Raw genomic sequence first — 17029 nt, 5'->3', positions numbered from 1 at the left:
AATTTCTCTTTCTTTTTTGTATTTTCACTCCTATTATCTCTCCAGACATTGACGTGAATTGAAGTTCTTTTTCTCCTAAAATCTGAGTTTTTTAGCCAAATTTGTCTTCTAATCAGAGTTTTGGTCTGACTTCAACCTTATCTTTTTTTTGAAGCCTCTTTGATTCTAGAAATCTCTTATCTTTTGAAACTCTAATATAAGAAAGTACAGTTAATTCAGGAAAGTGTATCATTGGAGAGTTTCTATTTTGATTCTACAAAATCTAGAAAGTATTCCAGATAGGGATCGTTGAGTATTTGATTAGAAACTTTTTCTCATAAAGACTGATCAATTTGGAAATAGAAACTTTTAAGTTAAGTTATGCAATTATTAGAGTTTCCATAGTCAATGTTGTTTTCAAGTTTTGTGTTTTTGTTACTTGGTTGTATATCTTCTGCATCGTCAACTTTGAAAAATTTTGCTCACCTTCATGAAATTATCTTGAGGTCATACTTGGTCAAGTTTATTAAGTTATTTTTTTATCGTTACAGTCTCCTTCTTATTATCGAGGTGGTTATTTTTCCTTCATAACATTCCCAACATGCCCTTTTTTATCGGTTACCTTTCTCCAACCATCCTTTTTTTACTCTCACATACCCCTTTGGGCCAACCTCTTGTGCATTGCTTCGGTTGGTTTCTCTTTTTATATACTTATGGGAGTTTTAAATCCATTGAGACTTTTTTCTGAGTACCCTTAACTGGTTTTTTATCATCGACCTTTGAGTGATAGGCGTTATCCTTTTTAATAATTATTATCATTACTTTTGTTTGAAATCTTCTGAGGTTTGTTTCAACATCTTTTATACATACATCATCCATCTTATTTTTTGAGAGTCTATGTTCAATTGAGTTCTTATCCTCTGGACACCTTGATGGAAGAGATAATAAATACAGTTATGTTTTTGGTTCAAGCTGGGATTACATAGATACCTTCCAGTTTGAGAGGGAGAAGTAGAATAAGAAGTACAAGAAAAAAGTATTTTATTCCACATGTTGTAGTAATTTTTGTGTGACCAAATATTCAAGAAAAGGGGAGCACAAAAGATGAAGAAATTTGCATCTATGAAGAATTTTTTTTGGCAAAAGAAGATTGAATACCAAAAGTTTTTTTCATTGCAAGATGAAGTTATAAACTCCAGTTTGAGGGGGAATGTTGAAGAGCTGGTATGGAAAAGTCTTACATGATTCTCACAACTTTACAGAGCTAGAATTCTTATGGTGGTGTCTCACATAAGAGTCTCAGTTAAAGATATTATAGTTATTTTAGTCTTCTATTTATATTTAGTTGTTTAATTATGCTAGGACTTATCATTAAGTGTTATACTTTGGGTGTAATTGGGACAAAGGGTAGTTTAATTATAGTTGGATTCTACTACTTTCCTCTATTATAAATAGATGTTCATGTACTCAAATTATATCAAGTCAGTGAAGTTTTTTCTTTTCAAGAAATTCAACATAGATTTCAATCCGATCCTAGAGAATCTCATTTAGTAGTAGTGAAAAGAATTTTCTATTACCTACTTGGGACACCCAAGTTAGGTTTTTGGTACTCAAACTCTTTAACCATTGATCTAGTCATTTACTCATATACTAATTTTACTAGTTGCAAAATTGATAGAAAGAGTACAAGTGGTAGTTACCAATTACATGGAAATATGTTTGCTCTTGGTTTTCCAAGAAACAATATTTAGTTACACTATCCACTACCGAAACTGAATACAAAGCATTTGAAAGTGTTGTGCTCAATTTCTTTGGATGAAACAACAACTAGATTACTACGACTTAGAGCAAAATTAAATTTCAGGCCATTGAGACAACTTGAGCTCCATAAGTCTAAGTAAGAACTCGGTTCCCCACTCTTAATCAAAACACAGATAAATTAAACATTACTTTATCAGAGAGTTGGTTTAAACCAAAGTTATTAAGATGGAATTGGTCCTCACTAATTAGTGGATATCTTTATAAAGCCATTAGGGTTTGATAATTTCTCTAAGCTTTGATGATAATTAGGCATAAGCAACCCATCTTGATTCATTTAGGCTGAAAAAATTGAGCTTAATGAACACATCCCTTCATTTTATTGCAAATAGAGTGAAGTGGAAATCAAAAGATTACACTTCAGTCACTTTGCACAGGTCATTGATAGATCAACGCCTATTGGTTGATCGATCAACTTAAGCGATTGATCAATCAATCAAAAAAGAATGATCGATCATTCATTGGGCGAATAGAGAAGATGAAGAGTCAAAATCTAATTTTAACCCATCTCTTCATTTTAAATCATTCCAAAACCCTTTCCAAGGAATTTCTAGAGCTCCAGTGACTCCAAACCTTCATTCCACCTTCGATTTTGAGAGGTTTCTCGTCAAATCCAATGCTAAAACCCTCATTTTCACACTCTCTCAAAACCAAACCGAGCAAAAATGGTTGGGACGAATGCCATTTCTAGGAAGAAGACTCCAAGAAAGGAGAATGATACTTGGGAGGAAATGACAAATTGGAGGGAATACTCCCATACAATACCGCAAAGTGAAAGGTATTTCTTGACCTTTGCTCCTAAAAGTGTCGTTGAGCTGATGAAAGTTGACATTCCTTTTTGTGAGAGGAAAATTGAAGGATTTGTAGAGCACTTCCAACCCTACAAAGGCTTATTGGAGAGAGAAGAGCCAATGTATCCCCTTCTCGTGAAGTTGTTTTACACAATCTTGAAAATTGAGGAGCTTGGGCCTCATAGCCTTAGGATTTCTTCCAATGTGAAGAAAACACCTATTTCTATTCAGACACCTGCTCTGAATGACCTCCTTAGATCCGCTATCATGGGCATGATGAGATATGTCAAAGAGAATTATCCGATGGATCTCCACGAGGACCTCCCACAAAATATTCAAGATGCTATATTCTTAGTTTTTGGACAGACAGCTGAGAGTTCCTATGAGGTCAAGAAACGGGACCTCACCATGCCTCAAAGTGTCGCGATGGAGTTTGTGATTCACGTGTTGAATCAAAGGAAGGGCACCTTCTCACGGCTCACAATGGCCGGCATTTTTTTGTTGATGATGATCTTCCAAAAAGTTCCATTGGATTATGGATACTTCATGGCTAGTAGGATGGCCGATATTGTTGTTAATTCGAGGGTGGATAATTTATTATTTGCTCAGGAGATCACAACCATCCTCCTACATAGTGGAGTAGACCCTCGGATGAGGTATCCATGGACATGACTAAAAATATGTCCATTGGAGAGATCAAAGTTGGAAATTTTGGCTTCACCAAGTGGCGAGGTTAGTGGATGCAAAAGGAGAAGATACCGAAGGAATCAACTCCTTAGCATTCAACTTCCAGAGATGAGTTAAGTCTAGAGCCTCATGCAGATCAATATGAGTTCATGAAGAGGAGAGGAACGGAATAAGGTGGTTCATCATCCACCAATCGGGTATCAGCATTAGAGGATACTTGGATGATGTCAGGGCTACCTAGGTAGCTATCCTATCCACATTGGATGAGTTGAAGGCAAGACAACAGAGGATCAAGTGCCACCTCAAGACATTTCTCAGCCGATTCCCACCTCCAGCTTAGTTGACCTAGGATCCACCCATCTTTTTTACTCCATGTGTACATGTTTTGATGATATTCTTGTATGCATTAACTATTATATTGTGTACACACTATTTTTGTAAAGCATTGAAAACTTTATAATATGGCCTTTGAGCTAACTCCGACCCTTAGGGAAGTGTAAGTTTTTATTTTTCCAAGTTAGGTTTTGTCATCATTAAAACAGGTGGACTCCCACATTGATTTTGATGATAATAAAACTTAATTAAACTAAAAACTTAAAAATCCAAGTATTTAATATATTTCACCTTCAAGAGTAAAAGCATCTCAAGGTCTAAAGCTTCAAGCCAAATCTCAAAACCTCAAGCACAATTGAAGAATGTCTCTTCAAGAAGCACCCACAAGGAAGAAGATAACGAGAAAATTGGAGTTCAAGTGTGATAAAAAAATGACTAAACTCAGTCACTTTGTAAGAGAGAATTCTAAACACCCTTTTCCTTAACTACATATATGAAATCAGAGTTTTAGGTCATAACTTGCATTTAAACATGTTTAGGATCTTGATAAAAATCATTTAGAACATGCTAGAAGAGAAAAACATTTTCATGTTTTAAAAGTCTACTCTTATGAACTGGTGTGGTGATGATGTGTCATGATGACATGTCATACAGGTGGATGATGACATGGCTCGTGATGTAGCATTATTTCTTCGTTTACTGATGTGGCATGATGACGTGCCAACACGTAAGCGGTCAAAGCCCATGTCTCGAGTTGGACTGTATACATGCAATTGATCGGTCAAAGTTGGATATTTTTTATATTAAGTTTTGAACTTAGTTATTTTTGTTAATATTTGTTAAAATTGAATAATTTAGTAAAATTCCCTATTGACCCGGAACCTCTGGTTCATCAAGGACAGAACATCCTACGATTGAAAAGGCAAATATATAAACCTAAACCCATATAATTCACCTATTTAAAAATGTTATTCTCATCTGTCTTATAAGATCTAGATTTTCTCCTTCAGGTATTTGATTAGGAGTTGAGAGGAACAATATCCCTTAGAAGTAGTTGAAACTTAGCAACATAAAAATAAGAAATTTTCAAGCGTTTCATGTCAAATGTATTTCTGCGTCCTACTATAGGCTTTTGACAGCATCCAAAGAGATAATAGGATCATTTGAAAGAAAAAAGGCATTCTTATAATGGAAAATCATGGCTATACTATTGAAAATTTAAATTCAGAAATGCCTTTGGATACTTCTATGCCATGATTAAGAAAGAGAAAAGGATATAGCTAACCCATCAAAGAACATGCTACTTGATGTATACAACCGTCTGGTTTTTCGAAGTGCAGTCTTCTTTTAACAACTCAGTCATTAAAGAAGCCAGTCCAGGCCAAGTTTTAATAACAAATGATCCTGCGTCGTCCTGGTAACGGTTACAATTCCGTCTTCCAGGTTGGATTCTGACACTAGAAGAAGGACCTTGCGTCTTCCTGCTAACGGTTACAATTCCGTCCACCAACGAGATATACATCCCACCAAAGGCTCAGAATGGAAAGCACGTTGTCATACATCGGTTTCTCCGCTCCTCGGACGCCACCCTGAAATGGCAGCATCCACTTATATATAAGGAGCGATCTTCTCACTTGGTTGCCATTAGAGGAACGGACTACCTACGGGCAGAGCTGGAGTCACCGTTACCCGTAAGAAAATGCAAATGTCTCCTGCAGTCTGTCGAGGCTTCTTCTTCTGCGCGATGGCCCTTTTTGTCTTCAATGTCATGGCGGAAGTAAACCAAGGCAAGTATTGCTTTTTCTTCCTCTAGTCTTCCGTGCATGGACCTCCCTCTTAACTCTGGTTTTTGGTTGTCTTGCTGCAGAGGGTTCTGAGCATAGCGTGGACGTGGGAACAGGAGGGAGTGTCTACAGTTCATACAAAATCCGCAAAAGGTCGTGGCCTGAAGTGGTGGGGCTTAAAGTGGAGAAGGCTGAAGAGATCATTCGAGGGGACCTACCCTTCGAACCAAACTTTGTGTTGGTCCCAGAAGGGAGTTACGTTACCATGGACTTCCAGATATCCCTAGTCCGGATTTTCGTGGATGGCTCCGGTGACACTGTCTGCATGCCTCCACCGGCTATCGGTTGACGTCATCGTGGATGGCTCCGGCGACACTGTCTGGATGCCTCCTCCGGCTATCGGTTGACGTTATCTCTTCAGCTGTAAGCAGCGCGGCAAAACCGGCAAACATTTACTAGCCTTTAGAATAAGAGCCATCGGTTGTGAATGGATTTAATGTCAGGGCTATGGAACCCTTTCTCTGTGCCGCAAGCTGTAATAAGAATCCGTGGTGTTCGTTAATCCTTACAAATGCAAGTCTCTGAAAGAGCTCATTCTCAGGGAAACGGGATCTAGCCTTATTCTCCAATGAACAAGAGTGAGTCGTTTCAAATTTAGTCTGGATTTCTCTTTTTTCAGGGGATCTGATCTTTGATCCATTGGCATAGTACCAAAATTCGTTGTTTAGCTCTAACTTTTCTCTTTCAGCATGTCTCAATCAATCATTTTAAAAACGAAAGGATGTAACATGAAAATCACTAATGAAATACTATCCAATTTTTTTAATAAATAATAGCAAAAATAACCAAATTTAAATTTAATATAAAAATACCTAACTTTGACTGGTCAACTACACATGCATACAATCAAAGGAGACATGTAAGTTTTAATGGCTTATCCACATCATCATGCTATATTAACACCAAAAGAGTCTAACGAAATGTAACCTAACACGACGTCGAATAGCCATCATTATCCATATACGATGACATGTCATCACGCACCACGTAAACCCTCCACTTCAGCTAACGTTTTTTCTCTCATTTTTTTTTATTATTGATTTAAGTAATTTTATAATTATATTTTAAAAATATTAATTTTTTGTTTTAAAAATCTTACACATTTCATTTCATTACCTTCAATTTAATATAATAAAAAATACAAAATTTGATTATTAATTATTTAAAGAATATTTTAAATGTAATTAATACATTACATTATCGCTATAAGATATTATTTAATTTAGGGAATTTTATTATTCTACCCAATTTAAAAAAATATATATATAAAAAAAAACCAATTTTTCAACTTAATATCACAAGGGTGAGCTTCTCGATTGCGACTAAGTAGTTGTCCACTTCTGAAGGAGACAGAAACAAAAAGAACCTTCCTGGTTGCGAAGTCAACTCTGTCTATCAAGTGTTAAACAGGTTGCACCACCATGAGTTCATCAGCTGTCATGGGTCAGCCCCTCACCAACTTCTTCTCATGCATGCATTTGCCTCACCCAGTCAAAACCTTAGCCGACTGCCTTGATCTTTATCGTCTCATTCCCATGTCCATTTCCAGTTTCTTAGATCACGAGCTTCAGTTCATATTGAAGACTTGCATGTTTCTATTCACAGGTGTCGCAACGTGTCTCTGAGCGACTCACTTCCGCGGTTTGTAGTATAGTACCCGGAGACAAAAAAGTGGATCCTATATAAGAATTTCACCGGGTCGACTTCTGCTACAAGAAAATTAACTGATCAAATCGGAGAAATAACCAGAGCAACAAAGATGAAGGTTTTTGCACTTCCTCAGCGCATGTTCTTCTCTGCCCTACTCTTCTTTCTCATCCTTGCCGTGGTTCAGGCACTGGATAACGGCGGAGGAGCCACCACCGAGCCAAGTAAGACAACTACGTTGATGCATTTCTACACTTCTCATATCGTACTGCTGTGTCTAAGCACTGTGGATATGATAATTATCACCTTTCTGCATTGATTTTTTCGGTTACACTATCTTACATCTTGCTAACAAGCTAATATTTGTTCGTCAGGGCAACCTTGTCCACGGCAGGCCCAGAAGGATAACGTCAGGAAGAAATGGCCAGAACTGGTGGGTCTCCCCGCGGAGAAAGCTGCAGAAAAGATTCGAGCAGATTTGCCGTGGGTTCGCATTGTGATTGTCCCGCCACGAGCTTTTGTGACCATGGACTACAACCATTGTCGCGTTCGGATCTTTGTGGATGACGCTCGGATCGTCATCCAAGCTCCAATGGTCGGTTGAGTAGTTTCGCCAGAGCAGTAGTGTTATTTCAAGTGGAGTTCTGTAAGGCATATATTTATAAACTGCTACCATGTTCAGTAAGAAATACTCAAGTAACCTTATGTAATAAACAGCTCTGTGTGGTTTTAGCCTTTTGTCATAGATGTATACACCAGATGAGGGGAAGAGAGAAATAAGCCAAAGAGAATAAGTGGGTTCGGAATTCTGAATTGTCCCCAACCCCACGTTTCCACTACCAAAAAAGATTACATTCAAGTGGTAGTTTCCTAGTTAAAGTGGGAAACCAGTTTAAGTAGTTTGCAAGAAAACTAATGCCAGCTACTTGGTTCCTCCTACTCCACTTTGACCTTCTAACATTAGCACTAATCACCCTTCTGTCAATTTACACCCTCGTGACCATTACACCCCTCTTACATAAAAATAACCTACAAACATGCAACACACTAGCCCTCCTCCAAGAACCTTGTCCTCAAGGTTTGAAAGCTGGAAAACGAACCGAAAACTCATCTTCAAACTCTCATATGACATCTTCAGTTTGTTTCATGTCATAGTTTTTGAAGAACAAATATAGAAGAGTCTTACATGATTCTTACAATAAGAAGTCTCACAAAGTTAGAATTAATATAATAAAGTCTTACAAGAGTCTCACAGAAGAGTCTCAGTTACATGTATTGTAGTTATTTTAGTCTTATATATATATATATTTAGATGTTCAATTGTTCTAGGGCTTATCTTTTAGTGTTTAACTTTGGGTGTAACTGAGATAAAGGTAGTTTAATTGTAATTGGATTATATTTGTTTTATAATAGAGGTTCATATACTCAAATTACATCAAGTCATTGAAATTTTTCTCTTTTCCAAAAATTCAACATCCTAGTAAGATCTAAACTTCTAAATCTTTAATGGTCATGTAATCTCAGTTGTTTAGATGGAGATATCAACATTGGAAGAATCAACGGTCATGCGGGTTAAAGAAGAAAGAGTACTCGGTTCGGCCAGATTGCTGTGTATGAAATCTATCAGATTCTTTCTCTAAAAATAAATATATTTTATAATAAAATAGTAAACTTGAATGAAAGCTATCAAAATTTAGTTTCAAAAGGAGAAAAATTTATGTCAATTTGATCCATATGTAAGGAGATATTCACTTTGGAGTCAGCAACCATCAAACTACGGGAAAAGAAAAACAAAGAGGTCATAACATATTTAAGAAATAAGTTTTTTTATGTGAAATGAAGTATCACATTAAAGCTCTTTGAGTCTAGTTTCTTAATAAATAAATATTTTATAATTTTAATCGATATTTTGGGAGATATTAATATCAGAAGTACTAAATGTCAGTTCTACCAAAAATCTCTCATTTTCCCTATTTTCTCTCTAATTATCTCTCCATGCATTGGCATGGATTGAGTTTCCTTTTCGAATCCTAGTTTTTTACCCAATTTTATTTTATAATCTGAGAGTTTTGTTCAAAATTAATCACTCTATGATGTGTTCATTCAAGTTATGCAAAAACTTCCTACTTCGATGATGTTTTCCAGTTTTGTATTTTCTTTAATTTGATATGTGTCTTATGCATCGTCAACTCCGAAAAAGAGTGGTCACCCAAAAAAGTTATCTTGATAAAATTTATCAAGTTCTATTGTTATAGTTTCGCCCATTTTTTTAAGAAAAGAAAAAGTCACATTCTAAAATTCATTTGGAAGTATGAGTGTTGCATAGATACCTCCTTTCGGTTAAAGTTATTTTCCTTTAGTATCTCTTTAGTTTATCTTCTTGTGTTTTCATCACTTTAGAACAATGCCTAGACCTACAACTTAAAAAAGTATAGGACTGTTGCCAACATCTAGCTTGAGTCAATTCTTGTATTCTTCACCCAAGAGGATTGATTTTCTTATCCCACATTGTGTTTTGTCTAAGCTGGGTCTTTATGTCCTTTCTATCCTAAGCTTGAGGGGGAGAAGTAGAAGAAGAAATACAAGAAAAAGGTATTTTATTCCACATGTTGTAGTAATTTTTACTTGACCAAAATATGCAAGAAAGAGGGAGAACAAATTATGAAGATTTAACATCTATGAAAAAAATTTAGCCAATGACAATTGAAGACCAAAAAATCTTTTTATTACAAGCTGAAGTCTTATAGGTGAGGGGGGGGGGCAGTTGATGGAGGTTTCACAAAAGAGTCTCAGTTAAACGTGTTTTAGTTATGTCAATCTTCTATTTATGTTCAATTGCTCTAGGACTCATCTTTTAGTGTTTAACTTTAGGTAAAACTGGGATAAGGGTAGTTTAATTGTAATTGGATTCTAGTTGTTTCTTCTATTATAGATAGAAGCTCATGCACTCAAATTATATCAAATCAATGAAGTTTTTAACTTTTCTAGAATTTCAATAATAATGATAAGTAATTCAGTTGACGAATGGTCATTACGTTGTATTAGGTGGTTCTTCAACCTTGTAAGCGGTTGGGGAGGAATGGAAAGTCTATAAATGGACAAAGCATTTCACAAATTGTGGCTAGTTGTGGAATAAATTACTTTGACTAAAATAAATTTGATATTTTTTTGCAAAAATAGTTTCGCCCAGAAAAGTTATATTTTTTTAAAAAATAAATTTTATTGACAAAAGCTATGTTTCCTGGCAAAAAAAAATTTCCAACATAATTTTTTTTTGCTTAATAGCATGAACCACTTTTTCACGACGAAATTTAAAATTGTTATGAAATTTATAAATATATCAGCGATTTTGATTTTTTATAAGGAAACTTATGTTTTTTAAAATATTAAATAAAAAGGCAGCTTTTGTTGATGAAAATTAAAAATTTTGAGGAATGTAAAATTCTCATTTATTTAAATTCATCGAGAAAAGTTTCATACTATTTTAAAATTTATACGAAAAGTGGGGTTTTACTTGGTGAAATTAAAATTCCCAAGAAAAGTTCAGTAATATTTTTAAAAATAGATTAAAAACTTGAGCTTTTTCTCAGCAAAATTTAAAATCAGTGATTTTAATTCCAACGAGAGAGATTTTTCAATATCATAAAGAAATTTTAAAATGTAAGGGCCTCTCTGATGAAATTTAAATATGGGCTTATTTATTTTGATTGTACTAAATTAAGCAACCTAAATTTATGTAATGACCATTTTGATAATTATGATATATTAAATAAAAATATAAAACAGAAAATAAATTTACGAGTTACATTCATTAGATGAATTTGCTTTATATTAATCGACAATTGAACCCTACCATCCAATTTTTTTAATTTTATTTTTTGCCTTTTATACTTGTATTAAAACTTACACAAGAATTAAATTTATAATATGATTATTTTACTTAAAGTTAATCAATTAAGCATAATACCTTATTCACATGAACCTTGATTAATTTAAGTTACCAGTTCATTGTAGGGGGTGGTGTGTGCGTGGGAGTGTGTGTGTGCGGGGGGGGGGGGGTAGTTGTTAGAACAAAAAGTGTTTCTTTGATTGATGTAACCTTTTAAATTCCTAGAATCTCTCCTAGGTTGATGTAATCTCTCAATCTCCTAGGATCTCTCCTAAATTTATATAATTAGGGAATACTAATTGATCGAGGAGTTACCTAAATCATGAAAGAGTATAAATAGGGGTGTTGGCTGAAGGAAAAATTACTGAAGTCTCCTCAAATCTCTTCTGCTTATCTTCCCCCTCTCATATTTGTGCCCTACCATCTCTCCTCTTTTTTTCTTCTCTTCTTCTCTCTTTTCCTTGTAACTCTCTCCCTCTCTATCTCCCTCTCTTCTTCTAGTTTCTCTTTTTCACTTCTCTTTTATTCCATCCCTCTTAACCTCTTTCTTAAAAAAAATTCTTGAACTTTTAAAAAAAGTAAGAGCCATTAACAAGAGAAATTCTTATTAATTGGTATTAGAGCAGTCCTTCTTTCTGACCTTCTTACTATCAACTATTAACTTAATTGAAGATCAATTTGGCTAGATTGTAGATCTAACAATTTATCGTATTATCTTCTTCACAACAAACTTATTTTATGTGGCTCTGTTATGATTTAATGAAAGCTATTCAAGTCTATTTGTTTTTTTTTTGCAAAAACACATTTCAAGTCAATTTGGCCTCTCACTAAAGAGATATCCTCATCGGAGTCTACTAGGGTCCTACTGTAGAACAAAGCAAATCAAACAACTAGAAAAAATATCAAGGTAAAAGCTTTATATATCCAAAAATATTAAATTAAAGATATTTCGAGTCTACTTTATGGATAAACAAGCAATTTAGTATTCTGAGCTATATTTTTTGAGTCATATTGAAACTCTCTTCTTACTTCCTGAGTTCATTCGACTTCCCTTTCACTTCCCCATTACCTAAAAACCCTAAAGTTTAGTTTTTCATCGGTTTCCATGTGTTTCACCTTATTCTAGAGTACCATCGAGGCTACACCCATACAAAGGAAATATAAATTTCATAGCCCTACATCTTAGGAGAAACAAACTCCTCCCCCTTATTTTCTTCCCAAACCACCTTAACTTCTCTGCCAATTTGGGAGCAAGGTTGATCTTGTAAGAAGGGTGGAATGATAAAGCCCAAACTAAATAAAAACCAGCATTTACCAAGTTAGATGAGGGGTTCAAATTGTAATTTGGGGTATTTAATTTTAAAAAGTGTAAGGGGCACCACCTTAAAGGTAAAAGTGACAATTTGATTTTGTTTTCTATAAAATCAAGGGTGAGCCATTTTGGACACATCAAGATGAATTTTTTCTACGATTCTCAGGCTTTCAACCTTGAAAACAAGGTTGATACTCAAAGGAGTCAAATGATACAAAGCCAAAATTGCCTCCAAAGATGAAGAGAAGTATAAGAGAAGTAGAAAAGGGGGAAAATAAAAAGTGGCACTACCAAAAAAACTAAAAAGTTGAGCCACCTCCTAGAAAAGAGGAGCTCAAGAGCATAGAGGTATAAATGGGCTGATCAAAGGAGGAGTTAAAACTTGCCTCTCCTGAAAAAGATGGAATCTTGTTAGAATAGAAATAGTTTTTCTTTAATTAATGTAATTTTTTAAATTCTAAGAATCTCTCCAAGATTGATGTGATCTCTGAATCTCCTAGGATCTTTAATTAAACTATATATTTAGAGAACCCCAATTGATTAAATATTTTCCAAATAATATATTGGAAAAGTATAAATAGGAGTTTTGGTTGAAGAAACATCACTCAAGCCTTTTCAAAAATTTCTCTTGTCTCTCTTGCCCTTCTCAAATTTGTTCCCTAGCTCCTCTCTTTTTCTTCTCCTCTCCTCTTCTCTCTTTTCCTTCTAGCTCTCTCTCTCTATCTCACTCTCTTCATTTACTTTACTTCTCTCTTCTTCTCTTGTCTTTTATTCCAACCCTTTTAGCCTCTCTCTTTCAACTCTTCCTTGCACTTTTAAGAAAAATGTTACAATGAGGGATCCAGCATGGTTACAGAAGCTGGTGGGACCCACCATGAGGGCGTGAGATGCCAAGAGGAGTCATCACACGAGTTGGTATCCTTATCACATGAGCTGGAAAATCAAGTGGGACCCACAAAGATGACCACGAGTTGCATCTTTATCCTATGGTCACGTTCTAATTGAAGAGGTTTAGTTTGAGTTGTGTTAGTCTTCTAATTATGTTGAGTTATTTTATTATGATAGACTTATCTTTAAGAGTTATAATTTGAATGTAACTAGGAGAAGGTAGTTTAATTGTACTTGGACTCTACTACTTTCCTCTACTATAAATAGAGGTGCTTGTACTCGGAAATAAATCATCAAAGTGAAGTAGTTCTCCACTTCTCTATCGTGAAGAGTTTTTCTCTTCCTAAACTCTTTCTTCCTTTTTTTCTCTTATCTCTTCTCTCTCCCTTTCCTTTTATATTTTCCTCTCTCACCTTGCTTAAGATATTAGTAAAGGGGTCCTAAATTCAACATAGTATCAGAGCATCAAATTTAGGATCCCCACGTCAAAGGAATGTTCTAAGAAGGTATGATCAAAACTACTCATAGAAGGTTGTAATTCCATCACTTTGAATAAATGAATAATAAAAACCAATAATTAACGATAAATCAGGCCTATAAACTAGGTTATCTACTCAAAAAATACACCCAATCAAATGGTCTTCATAGCAGTGCAACTGTAAGTGAGTTTAATCCAAAAATCCTCATGAGAAGAAAATTAATTTTTCAAGCCTCTCAACCATCCCAAGCTAATCAACAACCAAAAAATTGGTGTAATTCCTTCCTATCAACACGTCCTGTTCAGAGTGCTCATAGGGATTTCTACAGTAGTGATCATGTTTAGTCACTAGTCATTATACATGTAGAATATAGGAATGAAGAATAATACTGCCGTGATTATCATTAATCAGGTGTAAACTACTCTACAATTTGAGTATGTCTCTAAATCAATCACTAGTTATCTTTATCTCTATCGTTTTCTTTATATCTATCACTATGTTTATCTTTATGTCTATCACTGTGTTTATCTTTATTTCTATCAACACATACGCATTAAATGGTTTAGTGATCTCAATAAAACCCCTTGGATGCGCTAAACACTAATCACCATCGGTGAACCTTATCTCCATCTAGCTAGTAATGGTCCAAGCTTCGAAGAGACCCGCCTTGCCCTCTTGGCTCTCTGCCATGAACCTTATTGGCTGTAATCCTCTCACTCCCACCGAGCTCCTCCTTTAAATTCGTTTTGTGGCGGTCGGAAGTATGATCCCTTCGGAAACAAGCCCAACCGCTTTACTTTGTTCTTTTCTGAAACATATAAGATATGATCCACAAAAGGAATGTATATAAAGGGGAAGCGTCCTGAACAGCCCGTCACCAAAATGCAACAAAAGAGAGAAAGAACTAGTTGAAGAAAATGAAGATTTTCCAGCACTTGCTCCTTCCCTCGTTAGTCATCTTCGTCTCCCTCACCGTCGCCATAGCGGAGGGAGGCCGGAAGGAGGGACCAATGGAGCAACCAGCAAAGCAGCAAAGTTAGTCATTCAATTCCTTAAGTTTTCTTGCTGTCCTGCGACTCTGTCGAAGCATTTGTTAACTAGGGTTAATTTCAATTTTCAAGTGGAGCGGAGGTGGTGAACGAGAAGACCGTCGTCAAACTGTGGTGGGTCTCCCTGCTGATAATGCTTGCGGAATCATCCAAGTGGACGTGCCATGGACTCATGTAGTGGTAATTCACCCCAGTGATCATATCACTCCCGATTACGATCCCCACAGGGTTCGAGTTTTCGTGGATTATCATGGAGCTGTCTCCCGTGTTCCAGTCATCGGTTCAAGGGGATTCGGCGGCAGTATAAACCATGAATGTAGCTAGCGTTTTAGTACAAAGTAGACAGTCTGCAACTGTATCTGCTCCTCCCTCGTTCCACTAAATAAACACATCTACAAGAAGTGTTTGATCATGTCGGAAGCTACTCTACCAGATCATGAAGGACTTGTTTTACGGAGTGTTATCTGTTCGAGTGAAAGCTTCATTTTGAACGCTTCCATCAAGTGATCTCAAATAAGAAAATTTGAGACTATTACTCCTAAGCATTTCATGGAAATTGGAACAGAGACAACGATCTTCTCTGTCCATATATATCAAAGCAAAATTTGGTTTTAGGCATGAAGCCAATGTTAACCAGTAAATAATACCTGTTTGAACTGAAATGGGTGGAAAACGAAAGATAGAGCAATTTTATTGTAGAATCTGAACTGGATTTTCAAATAAGATAGAGCAAGAGCTGCAACAATGGGCGATACCGGTGAAATAAACCCAATCAATTTATTCTTTCAGAGACCTACTTCACAATAATGCTTGCTATTGCTCCTCTCTAATCTCCAGGCAATCTCTGGACCGGACCAATCACATGGCCTTGTCACAAGTATCTAATACCTTGTATTTACACTGCTAGATTGAAATATAACTGCATGTTCAAGAGATTGCAAGGTTTATGTTAGTGTTTGTCAAAATTTGGGATTTCTATTATCTCCAATAAATTTAGTGCAACTCTTGAATTATTCTGTAGGACAATTTGGGACTCGCAAAAATGTTTACTATTTTTAATATTGTATTTTGTGACACTTGTCGAGGCATTTGTATGCATCTCCAAAAATCCCTTGAGAATAATAGTATGCACTTCTTTGACTAGTATTCGCTGGGCTCTGGTGATAGAGTGTGGTGCATGAACATCAACTAATTGTGTCAGTATAACATGACAGGTGTAGGGAGATGCTAATGGAATTTCAACATCTAGACTTAAGTGTGTTAACGTAGTATGGGACCTCTCCCATCTAGACTCAAGTGTGTTAAAGTAATGTATTCTCTAATATAGTTGGATGTTATTGATGACTGATTTGAGAGTTTTTATATTTTGGTGCAATGGAGAAAATGGATAAGAGTAGGATGAAAATTGTTTGTGATTGTTAGAAGATATAGGTAAGTTTGGGTGTCGTTGTTGTAATTATTTTATGTTTCTTGTCTCTTTTTCACTCCTAGGTAATTAATGGACATAATATTGAATTTTTAAAAAAGAAAAATATTTCACTAACTTGTTGTACTTTGAGTACATGAACCTCTATTCATAATAGAGGAAACTAGTAGAATCCAATTATAATTAAACTATTGTTGTCCCAATTACACCCAAAGTTAAGCACTAAAAGATAAGTTCTAGAACAATTAAATAATTGAACATAAATAAAAGATTAACACAACTAAAGCACCTTTAACTTAAACTCTTTTGTGAGGCATCTTCTTATGAGACTCCTATAAGTCTCCACCATAATAATTTTGGCTCTAAAAGACCTCTTATAGTGAGAGTCATGTAGGTCTCTTCCCTACTTGCTCTTCAACACTCCCCCTCAAACTGGAGTTTAAAACTTTAGCTTGCAATGAAAAAGATTTTTTATTTTCAATTTTATTGTCCTGAAAATTATTCTTGCATTCAAAAAAATTATCTTTTGTAGTCCCCCTTTCTTGAATATTTTGGTCACCTAAAAATTACCACAATATGTGGAATACAACTCCTCTTTCTTGTACTTCTTCTTCAACTTCCCCCCCTCAAACTGGGGATAAAAAGGACATAGAGACTCAGCTTGGACAAAACACAACATGGGAGAATAAAATCACTCCTAGCCATACGACAAAGCTCCATACACTAGTCAAAATGATCATTGTCTGAAACACACTCTGCTCAATTTTTAAGGCAGAAAAACTCCCCAACTTTAGGGTTTAACAAAGAGACTACTCACTTTTTAAGGGTAGCTCAAACACAAATCACCTCTTAGGAAATAATTAAAGACTTGACTCAAGTTGTGTTAG

The 17029-nt window shown here is 35.5% G+C and overlaps 1 protein-coding gene and 1 long non-coding RNA gene across 2 annotated transcripts; both read left to right on the top strand.

Moving 5' to 3' along the window:
* Positions 1-5267: 5267 nt before the first annotated feature.
* Positions 5268-5954, top strand: LOC137939578 (uncharacterized). The gene is made up of 2 exons (XR_011109964.1): positions 5268-5395; positions 5476-5954. It is a non-coding gene; the product is annotated as an uncharacterized lncRNA (long non-coding RNA).
* A 1257-nt stretch (positions 5955-7211) lies between these two features.
* On the top strand, positions 7212-7703 carry LOC137939441 (subtilisin inhibitor-like). Its single transcript, XM_068784708.1, has 2 exons — positions 7212-7323; positions 7474-7703. Exons 1-2 carry the CDS (start codon positions 7212-7214, stop codon positions 7701-7703), a joined length of 342 nt encoding a protein of 113 aa, XP_068640809.1.
* The last annotated feature ends 9326 nt before the right edge of the window (positions 7704-17029 follow it).

The sequence above is a fragment of the Aristolochia californica genome, unplaced genomic scaffold (assembly GCF_029961685.1).
Source record: "Aristolochia californica isolate CCGP_79_NKW_82.1479 unplaced genomic scaffold, dmAriCali1.0.hap1 SCAF_8, whole genome shotgun sequence".
NCBI classification, from domain to species: Eukaryota; Viridiplantae; Streptophyta; class Magnoliopsida; order Piperales; family Aristolochiaceae; genus Aristolochia; species Aristolochia californica.
The sequence above is the reverse complement of the archived record's forward strand: the minus strand, read 5'-3'. Positions and strand labels throughout refer to the sequence as shown.

Coding starts and splice junctions, on each gene's coding strand:
- LOC137939441 (XM_068784708.1), top strand. CDS start 7,212: ATGAAGGTTTTTGCACTTCCTCAGCGCATGTTCTTCTCTGCCCTACTC. Junction 7,324..7,473: donor AGGAGCCACCACCGAGCCAA/GTAAGACAACTA, acceptor TTTGTTCGTCAG/GGCAACCTTGTCCACGGCAG.